The 23,472-nt window shown below is 39.9% G+C and overlaps 1 protein-coding gene across 3 annotated transcripts in view; it reads right to left on the reverse strand.

Annotated features, from left to right (window-relative positions):
- ANKRD50 (ankyrin repeat domain containing 50) overlaps positions 1–20,323 on the reverse strand; it is a 42,140-nt gene extending 21,817 nt beyond the window's left edge. Inside the window, exons 1-3 of one of the 3 annotated variants that reach the window (XM_065674315.1) lie at positions 20,174–20,323; positions 19,004–19,220; positions 17,971–18,811 (exon numbers count right to left, since the gene is read on the reverse strand). In XM_065674315.1, coding sequence (XP_065530387.1) covers positions 17,971–18,449 — 479 coding nt within the window. In that variant the 5' untranslated portion in view covers positions 18,450–18,811; positions 19,004–19,220; positions 20,174–20,323. Of the gene's footprint in view, positions 1–17,970; positions 19,221–20,073 lie in introns of all 3 variants that reach the window. The other 2 variants (XM_065674296.1, XM_065674305.1) reach the window with 2 other exon arrangements.
- Between the last annotated feature and the right edge of the window lie 3,149 nt (positions 20,324–23,472).

The following is a 23,472-nucleotide window of genomic DNA, read 5'->3' on the forward strand; positions in this document are numbered from 1 at the left end:
GCATGAGCAATGTTACCACTCTGATTGTGGCTGGATCCACTGTTTGGGTTGTAATTTTTCACTGCTGCATGTTGTCAGATTGGAAAGAACAGTATCTCATTGCCAGTGCCGCAAGGTAAAACCACCATTACAGGACATAAGTACCAGGAAAGAAAGGCAAGCATCCCAAACTGATTTTTAAAAATGGTGCATTTAGCACCTGAGTGATGTTTTTGATGTCAGGTAAGGTTGTCCGTACCCTCTACTTCATCTCATCTGTCTGTCTCTGGTTTGGGGAGTTTTTAGGAAGTTGGCATTCTCCTGCTTGAGCTCACCAATACCTCCCTGACAAGATCCCCACAGAATACCTTCTTCCCTAAAGGCTATTTACATTTCAAAAAGCAAAACAATATTCATTGCTCGTGAAACAGTTCATATGTAATATTTACAACTAAGTTAATATTAATGCCCTATTCTGAGTCACAAGAAACAGTAGTAGGCAATCACATGGAATAACAGAAAGTAGCTGCAAACTCCAAAAGAACTGTAGCTCCTTAGAATTGGAGTAATTATTGAGGATAATAAACACATGCTGAAAAAACATATTCACAATACTTTGGATGAATAGCTTCAGCCATTACTAACAACATGATAGAGGTGATCAACAGCTATCAGCAACCAAGGTTATGCTGAACTTTACCTGAATTTATTATTTTATTGGCAAAAATTTGCAACAGTACTTTATGAAAAATTCACCTTACATAAAGAGGCAAAACAGAGCTGTCCCCTGTAAGAGATCTTGTAGAGGTTCTAAGGAAACTGCCCACTTGCACATTTGATCGAAAAAATTATTGAAGATTAAAGTAACAGAGGAATATGCCTATATATATTGGATAGATATTTGTGCATGTATATAGTATAGCAATAAATAGCGTATAACAAAATAGACAACTCTTCAAATATTAACCTCAATGTTCAGAAAAGCAAACAAGCATCTTCCTTCTTATGGGTGGTTTATAACATGATGTTTCTCAGAAGTTTACCCTGTGACTTTTAAGACACTCATTTCCATTTATGTTGTATCAGAAAATACAGAAAATGAAGTATATAGTGAAACTGTAAATAATCCAACTATATTTACATAATGTTGTATTAATTTTTGCCAGCAACATAGGAAGTTGTGGGATTTTTGCCTAATAATCACACACAGACCTAGCAAAAACCTTCACAATTCCTGCTGCTCAGGTGATGAACTATTACCCTCCTTCTGAGAAGACTCTTGGCAGCTGTATTCACACCAAAAGAAAAAACAGAGCATCTTTACAAATTACTTGCAATACTGTTTGTAGATTAGTGAGTTTTACTTTCTCCTGTCACAAGGCCTTTATGTCTTATGGATGACTGACAGTAAACAGTATATTTACCTGCCTTCTAATGCATTCTGGCTAATGATTAAAAGGGAAATTCTAATGGCCAAGTCCAATAGCTGCTTTCGGTATCATCACCCCAATTCTTGGCACTATATACACACATGATGCAGGCCTTTGCTTCTTACTTATCGCTTGTAGAAACATCCTGAAAAACATATACACAGGACCTTTAACTAATGGTGAAATAGGTGAATAGGCTGGGAAGCCTAGAACAGCTCTACACTTAAAAACCTGTAAGATAAAGCATACGGCTAAGAAGGTGAAGTGACCCAATTTGATGCCTGCACACCTGTGTATGCGCCAATGGCAGGTTATTGAGTATCCATTTTGTGATTTGTCAACATGATAAAGTATACTGCAACTGATTATGACTTTCTGACGAAGTGCAATACCGGAATTACACTCATGGACTGTAGTATAATATAGATTATTGTTTCTAGTAAATTATTTATTTACAGGCTGGACAGAAAGACAAACTGGCAAAAAGAAAAAAGGAGAGAAGGAAAAAATAACCCCAAACAATTTAAAGCCCTGAGAATCACCTATTGGGAAAGCTCGAGATACAGCACAGTGTTGTAAATCTAGGGTCTGGTCTTTTCAATGGCAGTGAATCAGAAACAGCAGGCAAGTCTTGTGCAATACAGTACCTGATTTTGCAATGTCTTGTAGCAACCTGACTTTGATCTGTAGACCTCCAGCCCCACAAGGAGGGCACAAAAGCAAGCTCTAGGGCATCAGGCCAGACAAAAGAAGAGTTTATCCTAGAACCAGCACCATCAGTCACATGCAAACAGAGCGTGCTGGACACTTGTGTATTGATTAGAGACCTCTTGCTGTCTCATACAAATATACAGGTGATTTTTGTCTATAAAAATTGTCAGCAGATCTACTAGTCTACTAGAAACCTTAAGAGCAAATATTTTGATGTAGTAGTTGGACTGACTAGAACAGTTTGCAAACAACTCAGCTGTTAAAAGGACAGACAACTGTATCTGAAACCCATTCACACCTGCTACCATGAGCAGGTTGACTCTGACTATGTATTTTTAAATGGAATGTATTTGTCATAGTGCTAACATACACAATATGTCCTAAACACTTAGTCTGACATTAAAAAAAAAAAAAAAAATTAAAAAAATCTGAGTCCCTATGTAAGGCAAAGAGTAGGAGAGTACAGGAAACAATGCAAATGTTTTCCTGAACATGCAATGTAAAGTAGTATTTTTTTCTACACACACTTTCCTAGTTCTGTTTTTTTAGTGAAGACATCATCTAGTCCACTTCCCTGCCTACAGCCAAACCAGTTCTACATCTGTCATCCCAGAGATACACTAGCACAGGCATTCCTAAAGACTTCTACTGATCAATACTCTGCCCAAGCAATGTATTCCAGGGCTTCAATACTCTCATAACTGGGAAGTCTTCCCCTTTCCCTATGTGCCTAACCTTACTTAACCTGTTTCCTAGCAAATTAAACTTCTTGTGTCACATGGATAACACAAGGGTCATAACAAGGAAGACAGCAGTATCCAAAATTTATAACCATTTGCCTCCATTCAAGTCAGCCAGACCCCTAAAAAAACACACTAAAAAGAAGCAGGGGCAAGACATACCTCTAAGAAACCCAGTGTACTATGTCAGTTTGAAAATGAACTACTGATAATTACTCTCCAAGTACAGTTAGTCAACCCTATCTGCACGTAGCCAAATATAGTTTACCTTGCACATTGTCTGTCTGCATGAGTCTCATGTAAGCATCAAAGCCTTCCTGGAGTCAAAATGACATTTATGATTATTCCCTATCCACTATTGCTCTGTCTCTTACAAAAACAAGTTGGAATAGATTTGTCAAAACCAAGCCATGACACGCCATGTTAGCTGTTTTTCAACTCTGTTACCTTCCAGCGGCTTGCAAATATTTTGTCTAATTATTTGTTCTGGCATTTTTTATTTCATTTGACACACTTCTAATTCCCCACACCTTTCTGTCCTTTTTTAAAGCAAAGCACTAAATATACATCTTTTTCTTTCAAGTCTGAATTTTCACCCATCCTGATAAAGCTAACCTGTTCTTTCAAGACAGTAACAGTTCATAGGCTGAACATTTTGAAAACATCTCATATACTCTATGTTGCTTGTTTTTCTGTTGGTTTTGTTTTGGTTTTGCTTGGGTGTTTTTTTGGGTTTTTTTTTGGCTAGGCTATGGCTTTCTGTAATCCTACATCTTCGTTGCTAGTTTTAATTTTGTTAGCTGACTGCAAAATGACTATTTTTAAGGGCAAATAATCAAGCATTACACGTTTTAGCTTTGCCAGTGCTATGAGTTTTTCCTCCCCAGTGACCAGCAGACCAACAGTTGGTGGATATTGTCTTCCTTCTGCTAATGTACATATGAAATTATTACCAAACATGAAAAATGCATCTTAACTTTCGGTTTGACCTTATTCACACATCACTCTTTCACTTTCACATTCAGTAGCTGATCTACTTTTTTTCTGCAGCCTTTCTCCTAGTGCTTAATACAAGCATGATGAATAGCTCAGTTTCACTATATTGGACATTTCATATATTGCTTTGAGACATCAGTGTTCTTTCCAGCTAATGTCATTATACTTGTCTTCATAAGATCTCAGCCACAAATAATCTGAGGTCACCAGTATCTCCAAAACCACTGCTTTTATTTTGCCCTTCTTTCTCCTCCTCTTCTGAACCTCAAGTATTTAAAATCATTTCACAGTCACTGTCCCCAAAAGTTGTCTTCGATTTTCTCAGCTGGTTCTTTCCAATTGGATTGAAGCAAATTCATGTCCTCCCACTAGCTATTTTGTTCTCTGATATTAGAAATAAAGTCATTGACAGAGTCTCACTTATATCATGCTTTCCCAGCTGATATTCATTTCCTGTTTGTTTTGTTCCAATTTTTCAGCTACATAGACATTATCATTCAAATTCAATGCTTTGAATAATTCCATTTGATATTTTAAAGAAGTTCAGCTTACTTGATCATGCTTGTTTGGTAGAGTAAAACACGTGTATTTAGGAAAGACACAGTTTAAAGGTATGGGAATCTCTCTTAGTTACCGACAACTACTATGCCAAAGCAGGTAAACTTTTACATAAACGTATGGTCTAATTAAGGTAGTCAGGAGGTAGTCTTACCTACAGTCCATAAAAGGTAACATTTTTAGCAACTTGCCTTTAGCAACAAGCCTTTAAATAGGTCCCACGTGTGGTGTATATCTTTAATTCACAGATTTTTCAATGGCTTTAACTTCTTTATTCTAGAACTACAAGCAGACAAAGCTACTCCCAACCAACCTGCTTTTTTTTTGGTTTTTTTTAGACATACCAGTTTTACAAGTTATCCTGACAGATCTTTTAGAGCATTTAAGTCAATCTTGACTCTGTACTAATATTTCCAGTTCTGCTTGCTTACCCCATACCTTTTTTTCCATTAGTAGAAAGATACCTAAGGCATTTGATTAGTACCTCACTTATCCTCCTCCTTGTCCATCCCATGACCCTATGTGAATAACCTTACTTCCTCTCCTCCTCCACCACCATTTTTTTTAAGCTGGTCTCTAAGTTGCTGTTATTTATATTAACTCCTGGAATCTATCAGCCACCAACTGTAGTTTAAAAGCTCTCTTTTATTAGGAAAAAAAAATAAATAAATCAAAACACTGCTTTTCTTTGTATTAAGAATCTATGAAATTCTTGTTGTTTCCATAACTCAATTTCTTTTTTAAGAAAAACAAAAGATCAAGTTAGGGGGTGCCAAAGAAAGTCCACTTCACATCAAAAGCATGAGATGAAAGCATCAAATCAGACCCACTGAAAACTATTACTAGATGAAATGAGAGAATTACCTATACTGCACCATATTCTCTATGCCTGTAAAGTTAACAACTTATTTTGTAAATATTCAGCAGTCTGTGGTTGAAATGCAACATGTAGGAGTGGAGTAAGACAATACGAAAACTAACAAGTTTATATACGCAACAGAGTATATCAAAGTTAGTTTTAAATAATTTACAGAACCAAAGTTACAGCAAGTGAAATACATAGTCTTTTCTGCTTTCCTTATTAACTACCTGGTTCCTCAGCCATATGAAAATTATTTGTTAGACAAAAATGTATCTTCTTCTACGAGCACTGTTCTCTGTACACACCAGTGTACACCTGAATTAAAATTCCTGTAGCTTTTACAGGCATTTGAATTCATTGGTACTATTTCACGTTCTGAAGATAGGCAAAACCCATTCCTTCTGCCTCCATTTATGAAGAGCATAAATATAACTGAAGTAACAGATACTGCTTTCTATGTATACAATTATATTGTTGACATGAGAAAAATGTTAGCCACAAAAACAAAACAAAAAATACCCCAAACGGATGAGACTGGTAGAAAACTGCACTGAATACATTTCATAATGTGTTTTTTGTCAGGGTATATTCCAGCCTACTGTCCAGCCAGTCCAATGTTCTATTATTCCATGACTGTGTAACAAAAGACAATAGCATAATGCACATGGTACAGTCACCGTTATTACTCAGTTCAGTCAATTCCCAAAATAATTAAATTTGTTGTATGCGTTTGATTCCAAAAGAAAAAAAAGAAACAAGAAAAAACAGCCAGAACTCAGCAAAAATCCAAGCACAAAGCACAAAGAAGAGCTGCTGCAGTGGTTATTTCAGCAGTAAGCCGTTTCTTTAGGAAACCAAGATAAACACTATACCTTTTGAAGTCTTGATCATACCCTAATCTAGTTATTCTCTATCTGCCTTTCTCATTTCTTGCACATCATCACAAAGCACTCCACACTTCAACTGTTGAACTAATTGCAGGATTATACTGTCCAACCTCATGTTTAGAAAATCCTCTGCACAAATAACAGAGGAAAAGCTGTTAAGATTCTACCTTACTAGTCAAGCACGTAAGATAGCTTTCCTCCTATGTTTGCATTGCCATGTATCTTTTTCAATCTTATTTTCTTGAGTAAAAGGGACTCTCCTAACCTTTCATTGCACTATCTTAGCTGAAGAGGCAACAGATGGAGCATCTTTCATGTGTCCCATTCAAAATTATTCTCCCAAACTCCCCAAAGAAGAATTCACAGCATATGTTCCTCATGCGTCACTCTTGGTCTGTATTAGTTACCTTCTGGTTTGTGGATTATTTTCCTCCCCCAGCCCCAAGCAGATACAGTTGCTCTTAATTTGACTGTAAATCTCCTGTTGATCCTTTCTGTATCTTCACTGTAATTTACTTTAAAACATTGTTAGGCTAGCACCACGTGAACCTATTCTATTATCTTACAGTAGTGGTGTGTTTCGCTTTGGAACGGATTCTATAGCTTTATATTTAGTAAGATTTATTTTTAGACATAACTACAACGGAAGAAGTAACAGAAGCTTCCTCCTCTCCCCCCAACATTTTACATATAATATGTTTATTGCAGATGGCAACTTTATCATAATTTAAAACAGAATGAGGTACCAAGGAAAACAAATATACCCGAAGTCATAAAAATCAAACTTATTGTGAACGTACAGTACCTGCTACAACCTTTTGGGGAAAAAAAAAATGGGTTTTTATTTCATTTTCTAAGAAAAAGTAACTAAATGAGACTGAAGCAAAGGAAGTGGCAACGCTCCAATACAGAATAAAGCAACTGGAACCAAACTGGTGCATGCATCTGTCAATGGAGTGAGAAAAAGTTTAGAAAGTTCACCAAAGTGTTTCTAGACTAATCAAAATTAATGTGTCGTGGTACCACTACCATCACATACACCACTGCAACAGCAAGGGAATACCAGAGAAGAGCTGGTAACATTCTTCCTACTTAAACTCACTTCATTATTGACTACTTAAGTTTCCACCTGTTAGAGAAGGCAGAGTTGATACTTCTTTGCTAATTTAGGGTAATTCAAATCATATATGATACAATTTTTCCTATAATGGATTAGACACACTTTACCTATAGGGCTTTTTTCCAATGTCCTGCTGAACTCTGCTTCATGCAAAGAAAGGACAGATAGCTCAGTGACTGTATCACGCTCACCATTGCCGCAGGAGAGCTAGTGTAGTTAAACCAAGACTTATTAATTAACTGCTTTAAGATATAAATCATGCTGTAATCCAATTCTTAATAGATTTTCCTCCTGAGGTTCAGAGTTGTCCATTACTGTTATCTCTATAATGCTGGGATTTTCCTTAACCAGCCTAGAGCTTCTGACCACTTTTCTGTTTCTTCCAGCCTATTCTTCAAATGACCTTAAATAGGATGCTGCCAGGCCCCCTTCCTCTTAATCTCTTTCACTGTGGTATCTACAAGATATCACAGATCTTTAGCATCCAAGCTTGCACCTGTGCAGACAGATGCTTCTCTCTCCTTTGCACAAGCACCAGTATTACTAACTCTTATAAGTACATAACAAAAAAAAAAAAAACCACCCCCCCCAAAAAAGCCCCCCCCAAAATCCAAAAACAAACTCACAAAAGGAAAAAAAAAATCCACAAAACAACAACAAACTACCCCCCCCCCCCCAAGAAAAAGAAAAAAAAGAGACACTGTTAATGGGCCATGAACTGTAAGACCACTCACGTATGATCCTTTGTTCCCATTCTTCCTCCCACTCCTGCCAATTTAATCAACAGCATCATCTTCTATCAACAACAAAGACTGCTTGGTCCTTGCTTTGTGTGAAGGTGTCTGCAAACGTGCAACATGACAAAGGACTTTGGTTGCAATTGTTTTGATCCTTTCACTTCATCAGCTACATAAATTTTCCCATTTACCTTCCCTTATTGATCTCATTATCAGTTCTTCTTTCATGCTATCCTATCACATTTTGATGTCATCAAGTGTACTAGGAACCTACGCACCTACTCATTCTTTGCAGCACCTCCTCTGCAATACCTTCGAATACCTATCTATGACTCAACCCTTACCTCAACATAATTAAGTGGGTTTTTGTCATCACAATTGCCTTTTTTCCAAATTGTTTCTTTTTGAGCAGCAATTCTTCTAGGACCAGTAAATGCTGCTCCTAGACAAAGACGGAAGATTTCTCACCATTCCTAGTGTATTGTACACATCATTAAGCAGAAGAAACTGAAACCTCTTCAATGCTTTGCTTCACTAACACTTTCATCAGGCAATATTTCAATCCTATCTTTCCCCACTATATTAGACACACTAAGTCCTTTCTACTTCACAATCCTCCAAATCCTTTTCATTTTTTTCATTAAAAAGGAAGAAAAGAAAAGAAACTTAAACCCTTACACAAGCTATGAACATGTGCATAGAAAACTGGAGGGAAGGGAAATAATTAACAAGTGAGAGTTGCCATGAAGCTACATCTAACTAAACAGCTTATAGGAAAACCTATAAGGTTTAAGACTGAGCCACATAGATTAAAGGCAAAATGTTAATGCCTATAGAAGTAGAAGACAAAAAGGTCTATGTAAGTTGACATTATTAAAATGCCTTAGGGAAACTTTCTTATGGTAATTTAAACTGAAAAGGTTAAAACCTTAAATGGTATTATGTTCAGTCTATATGCAGTGCTTCCATACAATGAAAGAAGAACATACAACTTGCTCTCGCAGAAACACTAACTGTTGCTATGTGACCCGTTAACTCTATAGATTTAAAGGAAAAGCCTAAAGAAAAACATACCACAAAGTACTTAAGCTTCAGGCAATGCTCAACTTTCTAATAATCTAGAGAGCACCAGAACATAATGTCCTCTATGAAACCTAACATCAGTTAAAAGTTTAAAGCATCAGTTACACATTACACATACATACTAGGAACCAGAAGCCCCATCAGAATCAAGATGCTCTCACGACAGCGAGTTTACGAAACACTAGTTTACATCCTGCAACTTCACTTTCACTGAGCTGGAAATACAAACTGAAGTGGCAGATTCTTTTTAATCTCTTGTACAAAACAAACACAGTTTCTCATCTCACTCATGAATTGGTCTGATTTTCAGTCAGGGTTCTGGCTCTACCACTTTTGAGTATAAAATAAATCATGTTACTGAATAATTAAAATGTAGACAAATGTATTTACTAGAAGTCTCTAGTATACATGAAAAATACATAAATACTTATAAATTAACAAACTCATATCACACAAAAGTGAAAGTCAGCACAGAAACAGTATTTATAATTACTTGAGCTGTGGTAACGAGTAAGCTACACTGAAGACAAGTAGCATTTTACCACACATTTAGCATCAACACACTTAGAATCATAGAATAGTTAGGGTTGGAAAGGACCTCAGGATCATCTAGTTCCAACCCCCCTGCCATGGACAGGGACTCCTCACACTAAACCATCCCACACAAGGCCTCATCCAACCTGGCCTTGAACACCGCCAGGGATGGAGCACTCACAACTTCCCTGGGCAACCCATTCCAGTGCCTCACCACCCTGACAGGAAAGAATTTCCTCCTTATATCCAATCTAAACTTCACCTGTTTAAGTTTTAACCCGTTACCCCTTGTCCTGTCACTACAGTCCCTGATGAAGAGTCCCTCCCCAGCATCCCTACAGGCCCTTCAGGTACTGGAAGGCTGCTATGAGGTCTCCACGCAGCCTTCTCTTCTCCAGGCTGAACAGCCCCAACTTCCTCAGCCCGTCTTCATATGGGAGGTGCTCCAGTCCCCTGATCATCCTCATGGCCCTCCTCTGGACTTGTTCCAGCAGTTCCATGTCCTTTTTATGTTGAGGACACCAGAACTGCACACAATACTCCAGGTGAGGTCTCACAAGAGCAAAGTAGAGGGGCGGGATCACCTCCTTCGACCTGCTGGTCACGCTCCTTTTGATGCAGCCCAGGGTACGGTTGGCTTTCTGGGCTGCAAGCGCACACTTGTAGTAGCACACATCATCACAGTACACTGCTTCAAGGGAAACAGTATTGGCATTCAACACAATATTTTTTCATTTTTTATGTTTACTGTTCTTGCTTCTTTCCTGCAGCCTGGCTTGGTCACCACTTTTCTTCATTAAATCTCAAGAGATCTTGTCATCTTGCAGCTATCAGATTACATGGAGCTTCTTCTTATAGAGCTGTAAAAGGCTTTGTGATGTATAGCCTGTCTGGTATTTTTAATATTTTATATCTCTCAATACACAACCACTAAGTGTAAGACTCCATGTGGGAGGATTAGTCTACAAGGGAGCTAAAGCCTGTAAAACTGGATGGAATCTGTAGGAATAGATTTTTTAAATTAAAAAATACCTCAGCCACTTCATGTTGAACGTACACATTATTTGACACAAACTTTCATCGCCAGAAATATGATACTAAAATCAAATTGTAATTATTCCATTATGATTGACTGCATAGTACCGACAGTGAAAAGAGAGGCATGTGCTCCTTATGTTTTGGCATGACTATGTTTGACAGCCTCAAGTTTTTCAAAAAGCAGAAAAATGTAAATCTTTTCATGAATCTAGCATTAAATCATGCAGAATCGAGAGCTTGTCATTCCAACACCCAATGTCAATCCAACACCCAATCTCGAAGTGAGCGCAGAAACAGGCAGAAGACTACATGGGAGAGACCATGGAGAACCTCCCTCACTAGAGCACTGCTTGCACTTCTCCTTTGGCATGCTGTAGTTGCTGAGATCTTGAACAACCCATCAATGCACCCCAGGAAGTCACCAAAAAAGCACCTAACATACACCAGCTTGCTGTTAGCTTAAATGAGCTTGGTTTTAGCTGAAAATGGCTGTGGTTCCTACTAAAAGCAAAATTCAGTCTTGTACCAGATCAAGCTCCTCTGGGCTAGGATCCAACTAGCTTCAGGATTCTAGTCAAGCATAAGTGAAAGATGTAGGAATGTACAAAATCCGGGGAAACTACAGAAGTACAATGTTGTATATTTACACATCTGAAGCGTTGCTAGGAAAAATTCCTTTTAGATTCAGAAAACTGTATTTAGCTAAAAGACTTTTTTAATGTCACATCTTAGGTGCAACCTCTGAGGAAAGTCTAGTAAGTCAGATTTAAAGATGAGACAAAAGAGAATAAAGCATTATTCAAATAAGTAAAAGGCTTTATCCAAAAGGAAAGCAAGCATCTAATCTCCAAGTCTCTGTAGTAACAAGCTTAAATTACAGCAAGAAAATAAACTTCAGGTTAGACATACGGAATTTTTTTTCCGATAAGAATTGTGAAGCATAAGAGGATGAAGCAAGCATCTCTAATCAACAGACTTGGCTTCTTCTGCGTGGTAAAGGTGATGGTGGACTTGATTTTCTGAGGTCCCCTTCCAATCTTCTCTTTCGAGGTCAAAATCAGTCACTTGCACATTTGAACTTATTATGTGGTAAATGAATAAACACACTGAAAATTTAAGAACTTTCTTCTTTAAAGGGTCTTGGAAATTAATTATTATGCATTCAGATCTTTCTTCACATGAAACAGGATACAGTTAGTCCTTGGCTTAGTTTCTGCCAACTGTAGCTCTATGAAATTATGGTGTCTGACAAGATCTATGTTCACATCCTCCTTGTTACCGTTGCAAAGCTACAGCTACCAAGACTGTAGTGGAACTGCAGAAGCAGGGGGAGATGCAGCCCTTTACAGAAGAAAGGAGATGTAGATAACTTCCAGACACTTCAGACTTGGATGAGAAAATTCAAGGTATTTCTTTTCTATGAAAAGGATTAATGCTTAATTACTAGTGTCATAAATTGAGAGAAATCCCAGCAGCTTACAAAGATTCCAGTAGTCCAAGCTCAGGCATCCATAAACGTTGCCCATGCATTGCCTCTCAGTGTATCTTTTATTTCAATTCCTCCTAAACTCATGGTAAACCCAGACTTATACTAAATGCATTTCATTAAAAAAAAAACCAAAAACCCACCAAGAAAGAAACAAAACAAAACAACAAAAACAAAAAACCCCAAACAAACAAACAAACAAAAAAACCCAAAAACCAAAACCCAACAAACCAGTAGCAGAAGTATGTACTGTGGCTAATTCACTAGCAAGGAAAACTCAAAGCTTGTAGTGTAAAGTATCAAAGGCTAAACATATGAAGTTAGGATACTCTAATTAATCTCTGGCCTCTAACTAGATCTCTTACCTCAGCCATTAAAGTTCATTTGAAACTTTGTTAGCTAAAGACGATGCAGTAAACAGTTAAAAGAGGGAAATAATAAAAAGAGAAAGGCATAAACTAAAGAGAACCTGGCCTTCAACGTCTCAGAATTACTTCAAAACTTACTTAAGTTATTGTGATTAAGAATGAACTATTCTGAAACAGTGAAAAGCTCACTAATTTATTGTTCAATGAAGCCTACACAATCTATGATAATTTTAATTATATTACTGGCTTCAAAGATCATACAAGGAGTTGTAAAAAGAACAGCTTCTTCACACTTCATCTGTTATTGCATACAACTCAATTTCTAAACCTGTTCCTTCATCTATGTTAACTAAATGGCAAGAAAAATGGCATTTCAGTACTGCAGACAACAGTCACAGAATATTTGCTAAACAAACTTGCATTTTTCTACATTGTCAGACAAACAATTCAAACTTGAAATAAGACTCGTTGCCCCCTACCATTTATGTAAGGGTAAAAGCTCTCTCAATCACCTAGTCTGCAACTTTCTGATGATACACTACTCTTTTTAGAAAAAGGGAAGAAGAAAAAAATCAGTTGCATGGAAAGCAAATACAGCTGAAGGGCTGGCCTGGGAATGGGGCAGTGAGGAGAGGAAATGCTTGTTAGCAGTGGTGGACAATCCTAGGTTTTTTTTTGCACTGAATTGTGGTGTTACTGAGATTTCTATCATACTGCCAAACACAAAACACTAGAGGCTCAATCCTTTGGAGCTTTCCTCCAAACAGGTAGCAGTATCATTACGCAGATAACAGCTATTGGCACAAGATCTGTTGTACTTTAACGCTGTCCAAATGAATGACTCATAGAAGGCAGCTTTCAATTCTAATCAACATGAACCCCTGCTTCAAACTCACAGTCAGCATAAAACTCTATATGACCTCTCACACTTTTTACATCAAGCCTACAGATATCTGCATATTCTAGAGAACTACAAAACTGCTTTACTTTATCTATCACTTAACATCATTGGTCACATTCCATTACAACGCAAATCTGTTCTGCACACAGACACACAGGAACTATATCACAGATACTTAGTACAGCCTTACAGAGCACTACCTGCAGAAGGAACAACACTGAATTCAGCACCAGTGCTCACAGAAAAAGAAATAAATCTGGTGTCCTTTTTGTACTTGGGTATCCTTTCTGTCAGGGTCATAGTTTCCTCTATATTCATCTTTGGTAGAGAAGATGCAACATCAGCTTGAGAGAAATTCTATGAAGTTCTATGCTGAAATTTGTTCAGCAGGTTTATTTTTTTAAATTGTTCTTTTTTTTGGCTCCCTACCAACCAGGGATGGCTACGTGCATAAAGATCCAATTTCAGCAATGCAAGTGGAAATCTGAATTCGTAACATCATTTTCTCCCCAGTAAAAGTCTCTTTGATCAGACCATCTTACATTAAAGTAATTGTATTAGAAATACTTAAGTAATAAAGTTCTAGGACACTTTGCAAGTAAATCACACTTGAACATCACTGACCCAAACGTGAGAAATAAGTATGTGAGAAGTCTTACAAGCTTTGAAGTTTCTTGAAAAGACATGCAGAAGACAGCAGGAAATTTCAGTTGTGACAGTAAACAGTTTCACTTGCATCAACCTGGGAGATGTGAAAATATATCATTTTGGGGGGATTTAAGTTTGTACAAGACCAATGAAAGCTAAAGGTGTTTAGTGTAAGCTGAAAAACATAATATTATTTAACAGACATGTTCTATCTCTGAATTCTCTGAAACTGGCTCAGGAGCTCTAGTTGTGAATGCCTTTGAAACTCAGAGTTGACTTCTTTCACAGCCATTAATCTGCAGGGTAAACTCAGGTCTACCCTTCCTCTAAAATCCACTTTCTGGGCTGTGAATTTACAAGCTCTGCCTTCTACCACTAATTCTAACTGCAGCACAACAGGAATTATGTGCCTTTCTCTGCTGTCTGAAGGTGTTTAATGGCATCTCCTTTGTCTGAAAAAGGTAAACCACAATCGTAAGGGTAAATGTCTTTTTACAGACTAGTTTGCACAAATTTCTTGTTTTATACCAGAGTTCCTCTATGTCCTCATGGCCTTGGATAACTAATAGCTGCCTGTACTTCTACTAACTGCTGGAGGTATAAACTTGCTGCAGCAAAACCAGTATCAACCCCATTCACAACCCTAGCAACAGTACTGCAAAATTTGGGTTATTTGGATTTTGACTCTTCTATTTAAATAGGGAAGAATAGCCTAATAAACCATTTTAATACAATTCTTCCAGTTTAACACATTTTTTTCTTACTTTTGGAGTTTGTAACACTGCAATTTCCTCAATGCTTTCTGCTTCACTTTCACCTAAAATTTGAATGTGAGGCTTCAGCATTCTCCCTTACATTTAAGATTGCTTTCTGCTCCAGTAATGCACATGTGAGAAGAAAAGTGCCTCAGAAGCCATGCTGGAAGTATTAGCTCTCCCTCTCAGCTGTCAAAGCAGCAACAAATGCTTGTTAAATCTGTTTGCACAGATCACCCCTTGCAGCTCTTCAAATCTGTAAGACCTGCCCCTGAAAGAATTTTTAGGGCATGTTAAGATTAAAAGTACAAAAGAAATTTTTAAGTGAAGACATCCAAACAGGAGAAAAGTCTTAACTCTACAGGTCATCACCTGCACATGTATCACCATGACTATCAGTTGCTGAAAGCTTGTTTAAAAAGCATTCTTCAGAAAAAGATTCACTAGTGAATTTTATGTTGTTTATAAGCTGGCATGTTACATGGCATTTGCAAGTTTTTCTTTCTGACTATTTCTAGGACAATTAGCACAAAAATAGAATGGTGTAATCTTGTTCAGCACTTTTGAAGAGAAGTCTTTCCATTTTAGGCCATGAATACAAGCTGGGCCCAGAGCAGTTGTGCAAAGCAGAGCAAAAATTTGACAGTGTCCTTAAAGAAAGATCTTTCCCTTCTACTGAGTAAGTTAAAATAAGGTAAAAATCAATGGAGCATTGAGATGAGAACTTTATGCTGTTTCAGTGCCTTTACACAATGTGAAAGGCAATCAGCTGACTGTTAAGTCTTCCTAGAACTCATTTCACATTACAACAGCTCTCACTGAACAGAAAGCATATATAAACACACCAGACAAGAATAGTGAAGCATTCAGCTCTAAGTCTTTGAAATCATGAAAAAATATTAAGTTGTATTTTTGTTAAACATTTCTCACATGCATTATATATGTTAAAAAAAAGTTCAATTAACACATGATAGAGGTTTTTGATGGTGGGAAGGGATTTCCTAAGTTCCTCTGGTTCGTGGACAGTGATTGTATCATACAGGCAGCAGAACAAGCCCACAGAACTGCTGTCGACAGCCACCTGGTCCCCTGCCACAGTGCTGAAAACTCATATTCCCAGTATAGCACCTTGTCTCTAACACCTCACCTCCCTCAAATCTGAAATGTGAGAATGAACACAATCTACCACAGCTGCTTTTGAGAGCAGGAGATCAGGGTAGGTGGGCAGCAAGGGAATACATGAAGAACCAAAAATAAAGAAAAATCTTCACTGAAGCTGTTGTGCTACAATGTAAGTAGTTTTAGCATAATAAGAGTTCACAGTCACTGCTGCAAAGTTTGAGAACGTAAAGACTAGCACCAGATGTTGTGTCATATTTTATTTTTCCAGTAGAAAAATCAAGAAAGCTGTATATTGACCCAAATACTCAACCAACCCATGATTAAACCCCGTGTTCATAAGAAATACTCAAAGGTTGACTGACTCCCAAATATCTTTCATATTTCTATATTGCATTTTGGTCTAAAGACATTTACCTAACTCCTGTTCATCACAGTAAGGAAATCACATTTAGGACAGAGAAAGGATTCCAGCTCTTGGAGAGAACCTGCCTGTACCAAATTAGTAAGATTTCCTTCTAATGGACTTTTAAACATAAACAGGCTCTTACCAGATTAATCCACTTCCATGATTTTCAAAGACTGCCTACAGCTAGATGGCCAGGCTCCTACTCAATTTATAGACCCTTAATTTCACCCAGTTTTAAGTCATTAGAAATTGAGAGGGTTTAATACTTCTGAAATTAGGACCTATATAGCTGCTACATGTTGCATCTCCACTTAGCAACAAACAAAAAACCTCCAGAATTAGCCTTGGTTTAGACTTTGTTTTAAGACACTACACTGAGAACAATGTAGACACACATCCTGTTTATTCAGTGAGCAAGGACATAACAGCCATCAGACCCAGAAGGCTCTTTACACCACCATGGCAATGTAATCAAGCACTACAGCTCAACCTCAGTAGTTGTTTACACACTGTTAGTAGTCAGGAAAAAAAAAAAAGTCAGGATATTTTTTATACTGCAAACACCACCCAGTAAACCCTTAAGTACTGCAAAAAGTTGTATCTCTACACAAAACTAAAGAACTTTAGTTTAACTAACATTGCAGTGAAATTGTATACTGGCAACACAATCAGTTGAAGCTCTGTTGCTAGAGACAAGCCTTCTCCTTTCTGAATTTTCCTCCATTGTGACCCAAAGGAATAAAGACCAAATAAGACACATGCTTGCAAAAGCTGCACTCAAGACAGCACACTGTTCTGAGCCATCTAGGGATATACATTCTTACAGACATATTAGTATCCTTACAGAAATGAAAATTCCCAGTGACACACTCAAGAGACTTTGGTTTGTTAGGGAACACCAATTAAAAAAAAAAAAAAAAAAGAAAAATTCATTCATCTTAGATAGCTGACAAACCTTCCAAGGGACAGGGTGAGCCCTCTTGATAAATGTCTGATCCTCTCAACACTTTGGGGTATTTATAAAATAAGTAGCAAGGCAGATTTGATGTAATCTGTGCATACTGAGAGAAGTAACACAAGGAGTTAATTGACAGTTTCCTACCACATATTTTTAGACAAGCATAAAACTGATGTGTTGGATCAGACCCAGAGATCAATTAGTCCAGTTTCCTCTTAGACAGAGCATGATGTTCGAAGCTTTTGCAAGGGCCCTGTAAGGTCTGTTTCAGGTCTAAGAAGAACAATTGGCCCACCTTTCGGCATGTGAAGACTACTAACTAGGTATCTTCCACTCTGAGGTCAACTACTTTAAAGTCTTTCTAAAACAACAATTGCAATTGAGGTTATTAATATAACACTTTAAATAAATTCACCCTTAATAATACCTTTTGCTTATAAAGCAAATATTTTGTCAGCTATAAGGACAAACTTAGTTTTTTCCATGGTAGGTCTGCAAGCTCTGACAGAGATAACAAACCATGAAACAAGTATGTTTTAAACCATCTGAACCACAGACTCTTTGGGTGGAAGACTTAAACAGAAGCCAGCATTTTTTTTACTTTGGGTTTTATTTTCAATAAGGGTTTTTTAAAATTTATTTAGTTTTTACCTTTTAAATGCTTCACCAGGGTTCCTCTCACATTCCCCAGGTTGCAAGAGACTTTGAATAGCAGGATCTCTTAGTTTGTCCTCATATCCCTGGATCAGTCCACTGCGGCAGATCTGTGTAACTAAGCCTCTAATAAAACCTCCAACACACAGTGTGTCAGAGTCTTGGGCCCTGCAGAAATGGAAGGCTAGAGCCTGACGATGTAAGCCTCTTTGTAGGTTTGCAGCTGAACTTGGCCAGAGTAACTCAGTACAGAGGGCCGTCTTCCCACTCCCGGGCCCTCCTACCAGCAATACACCCCAGGCAGCTCCTTTCCCAGAGAGAACACCAGTATTATTCCCAGAATTCGCTACAAGAGATGGCTTGTTGGCAACACTACTGCTGCAGTTAGCTTTCTCCTGGAGACAGTGCTGAAGCTTGTGGAAAACCCACTCCCTACAGTAAAAATGCTTTCCCTGCAGCAAGCTGGTTTGAGCCATTTTACAAAGCTTCTTCTCTTTGGTTTGTCATAAGCAGCAGTAGTACACCTTCAACATCTCAGAGCAGGGAGACACTCATCTGTCTTGCACAAAGAAGTCTTCTGCACACAACTTGACAGAGGTTCGGGTAATCAGTTCTCACAAAACTTAACAGCCTCTTCTCAGGATGGGGGTCACTCCATTTGTATGCTTCATTACAGTCAACATAACACCATCACAGCTCAGCTGACATCGTGAAGCAGCGTCTGATACCAACACTCAGCAATGCTTCTCACATGGCTCAGAAGTTCACACAGCTCCATGGCTGCATCTGTAGTTCACGCAGTTGTGTTTGTTCCCAGTATACAGGGGAGACAATACATCTGGAAAAATTGAGGGAAAGCCAACTTTTCAGTGTATACTAATGTCTTTCAGTTCTGGGCATTAATCTCTCTGCATATACATCCAGAAAAACCTGTCCATAACAAAATGTTCCTTCTGGGAATTTTATAGAGAACGCAATTTTTCTTCAGAGTACTATATACATCTCACAAATACGGATAAGTACCACTTACTAAAAAAGGGTCAGTCTGGACAGCAAGCTTTGCAGACTTCATACGTCTGGGTGAGGTTCCTTACACAGTACAGAGAACCGGAAAAAAAAGACGTTTACAGTTTCTCATTTCAATACATTCGTAATAGTCTTCTCCAGGAACTTGGATTCTTACTGAACCTGTTCTCAGGTATCTTAATCGCAAGATGTCAGAAGAGACAACATCTTCCCCTAGAGCTCTGAAATAAAGAAGACAGCACTTTTAACCGTGTATGCAAGTCATAATTCAGTCAATTTCAGATGCAGACAACAAAGCGTGAAACAAGGACTCATAATTTTTGCTACTAAATGAATCTAAAAAGCTGTTTTAAAGACAATTGTTGTGACAAGTTACGATGAGCCGCACATAAAAAACCCATAGCAATAAACAGCTATGACAGTGGATTCCAAACCACAGGAATCTTGCATTTTCTCCTGAGAAGAAGTGAATACACCCCTTCATCTCAGAAGCATTCTTCCTAACGAAGCTTCACCACCGAATTCTCTCTTCCCCTTATTTTTCTGCTGCCGGCTGACGGGTATTTTTGAAGTTTATTTTACAGGGGATCGCTGCCGCCGGCTCTTCGCACACTTCTTTGTTCCGGGCTCGCCGGCAGCAGGGCGCCCGGCAGCCCCAGGGTCGCGATTTAACACCCGCGCCGCCGGCACCTCCCTCCCCTGTCACCGCTCCGCTTCCCCCGGCCGAGCTCCGACCCCCAAAATCAACCCTTTTACCCAGGCTGGCCTTCACCCCCGAGCTCGGGCTCCTCTCAGCGAGGCACAGACACACACACCCGGCTCACAAGTCACTTCGGCAGCGCCCCGGCTGCCCCACTGCCTCCCCCTGAATCCCCTTCCCGAGCCAGGCGAGCAGCTGCGGGCTCCCCGCCCGCCCTTCCCCTGCTTCCCGTGCCCCCGGCGCGGAGCACACACGCCCTGTCCTCGCTCCCCACCCCCAGCGCACACACACGCCGGGCTCCACACAAAGATCCCGGGAACCGCACCCGCCGCCCCGCTACCAACGCCCCGCACCAGTGTCAGCCCCATGCTCACCTCAGCCGGCAGGTACAGCCCGCCCCACCCAAACGCCGGCCCCACCAGGCATGACCCGTGGCCAGGCGAGGGGCCTCTCCGCCGCTGCTCGCTCGCTCACCTCCGGCGTCGCCCCGGCGGCTGCTGCTCCTTGCGGGCTCTCCCCGCGGCGGCTCAAGCACGCTCCTCCTCTTCCTCTGGGCGCCCAGCGCCGCCGTTCCAGGCCCACAACCACCCCTCTACTCCTCCACCACCACCACCACCGCTCAGCCGCACCGGTGCTTTCCCCGGCGCCTCCCTGACCCCCCTCCGCCCGGCCTGGCCCCGCCCCGGCCCCTCCCCGGCCCCGCCCCCTTTCCTCTCCAGCGCGTGCGGCGGCGGATGAGCCAGATGCCGCCCAACATCTGGGGCGAAGTAGTCCGAGGCGGAGGGAGATGGGCGGCGGCAGCTGCACCATCCCCAGTCGCTTCACCGCCGTGGGCTTTGTCCCGGCCTCCGCGGGCCGTCCCGCCTCCGTCTGCCCCGCTTCAGCGCCCGCGGCGGCGGGGCCGTCCCGGCGCGGTCCTGAAGAGGGCGGTAGCGCGGCTCCGGCCGCCGACGGCAGGGTTGGTCACGCCCGCCTTGTGCTGTGGTGAGACTGCCCTGGCCCCGGTCGGGAGCGGCGGAACTTGGAAGAGGGAGGTTGCGGCTGGAGGAGCCCGGGCGTTAAACCAGCCGCGGGCCGCCTCGCCTCCCGGCCCAGCTGTGGTGTGGACACGGCAGCCCTTTTAAGGGCCGTGTTTCCTTTAAGCCAGCGCAGGCCTCGGCTTTTCTGCCCTTCCGCCGCACCAGCGCCTTTCCTCATTTAATCGTGAACCGTGCCGTATCAGGCAGAATTTCATGCTGCCGACAGCAGAAGCGTAGCCTCACTAAATACATGAGCAGTTTTGAACGGGGTTCACCCCCCTCATTGCTCCTGGCAATACACACTAGCAAAAATAAAACATCTCCACATTTTTCCACAGCACCAGGGCTCCACTACAGCCAATAGCGACGCTCAGGCTTTAAAAGTTGTAGATCCCTACAGACCCTTGGAAATGCAGACCTAATGTGATAAAAATGAGGGCAGAAGCTGCCTCTGCCCACCCATGACAAGGGATGAAGAGCTGTCCATTTTAGCTACGTGACAGCGAGCAAAGGAAAGGGTTTTCATTAAAATCTGCTCCCCTCAGAGCTGACTGCATTATTCACCATAAGGCACTTTGCCATTAACTGTTGGCTCAAGGTCTTTATGATTGCTAAACAGTACCTTCGTTTTAGCACCGCTCTGTATGGTTTCGTATACCCGTAATTAAAGTATTGTTGAGCACACACTGAATACACCCATAGGATACAACGGGATGATTTAGGGCCCTTCAAGGAGCATCCCGAGATTCTTTGTAGGAGCAAAGTGAAAAATTGCATTAAATTCAATTGGTATACTGAAGAGCTTAGGAAAACAAGTCTGCCTGCTTCTGAAAACCAGTAGAACAAGTTTGAAGAACCTTTGGAAGCAGTGAATTACGAACTTTGCAAAGCAATCGGGAGTGGGGGAAGAACAGAAATAAGATCAGTAGTAAGAAAAAGTTGTGTGGTTGTTTTGTTTTGGGGTTTTTTAACCATGCAGCTTAGGCAAATAGTCATCTCTAGGCTTTTTTTCTCCTTCTCCAGCTGCATCATCCGTCCATTTTGAAATACTGTGGAAACTCAAGACTATCAAAACTTATGCTAATGCAAGTTCTGAGAAACTCTAAACTGTAAAATCTATTCTTATTTTAACAATAAACAAATAAAGATACATAACATTTAGTGTGACAGATTGCTGGTCTGGTCAGCTGAGTTGGTTAGAGACAAAACAGAGGTTGACAGAGGGAAAGAAATTGTACAACACCCACAAGGAATAATTGTAGATTCAACACCTTAAGAGACAGATCTTGGGCCACAAACGTTAGACTGGTGGATGATTGAAGGGGGAGAAAAAAAATAGATTAAATAGGACAATGGTGAGGAAAGTACAGCTTCTGCTTTTTTATGACCAAGATGCAAATGAAAACCCAATGTACATGAAAAGGTGTTGTCAGATTTCACAAGATCCAATATAAATATGCTGCAGCAGGAGGAATAATAGCACAGTTTGCTAAAATCAGAAATATTTAAAGGTAATCACAATGGAGTTCTAGATAATAATTGTAAAAACACTAATCTTTCCACACCAATACACAATAAATTCTACAACCAAACTGATGGCAACATTTAAGTTTAGCATGGGACAGAGGACACAAAATAACTACCCCCAGAAAAGCTTCCCTTCAGGGTATCACTACTACACCTAGCAGGAGGAGCATTAAGTGCTTGTGGAAATGATGAGGGTAAGGAGAGGGAGGACGGGAATAGAAGTAGGAAAAAAGTAATGCAGCAGGCCCACAATGTAATTGCAGCCTTATTACTGATATGATTTGTAGTCTTCCATTCAAAAGAAGGCAAAATATTGCAAGATCTGAAGTGACCTGCACAGTTCTTCCCAAAAGAATGTATGTACAATCTAAAGGTGAAGGTTGGTAGTCGCCTTGTATTGACCCTCTGAATTACTATTAGGAATCAAAAGCACATACTTTTGATGATTAATCCTATTTATAAATAAAAATAAATAAAAAAATAAATCCTAGAATTTCAAAGGGTTTAAAAGAATGAGATTGTCATGAAGAGGCTCAGTCACTTAGGCTGGGATCTTTCATCTGTACACAAAAAACTAAGTCCCTGAAGTCAACCTTCAAAAGCAAGGAAGGCATTTTGTTATCAAGTTTATTTGCATAGCAGCTCCTATACATAATGTGACAGATGACATCATCCTAGTGAAGTATTATAGCTGAGGGTCAGATATTGCTGATACAATTGTGCAATGTTGTAGTTAATGAAACCGTATCAGGGTAAGAACCAAACTTTTTTTTGTGGTTTTGTGTAACTTAGTTTGACATCGCTAGCAATCCAATCATGATATAATTGGCTGCAACCTTGCAGGCTACAAGACTGACAGATAAGACCTAAAAGAGACATGAAGAAGATGAAACAGATCAAAATTTTCTATCAAAAAAATCCACTTCTCTTTCAGCTTCAGTGGTCTGAAGTTGTAGTAACCTTCTTAACCTGCCTGAGTTGCAGCACCTGGTTTTAAAATATGATGGGGGGTTTATGTCATACATGGGTTTAGGTACAGTTTTATACTTAAATATTAGTTAAGGTGAAGAAAATAAGAAACTTGTAGTAAAAAGATTGCACAAAAAGCTATAGCATTACAAAGTCTGTGCTGGCACTGAAAAACCTGAAGGGGTGGATTAAACAAGAATCTGTTACACTTTCTAAATGATTTGCTGCATCTTTTCCAGGCTATTAGAAAAGACTAGG

The sequence above is a fragment of the Lathamus discolor genome, chromosome 1 (genome assembly GCF_037157495.1).
Source record: "Lathamus discolor isolate bLatDis1 chromosome 1, bLatDis1.hap1, whole genome shotgun sequence".
Taxonomy (NCBI): domain Eukaryota; kingdom Metazoa; phylum Chordata; class Aves; order Psittaciformes; family Psittacidae; genus Lathamus; species Lathamus discolor.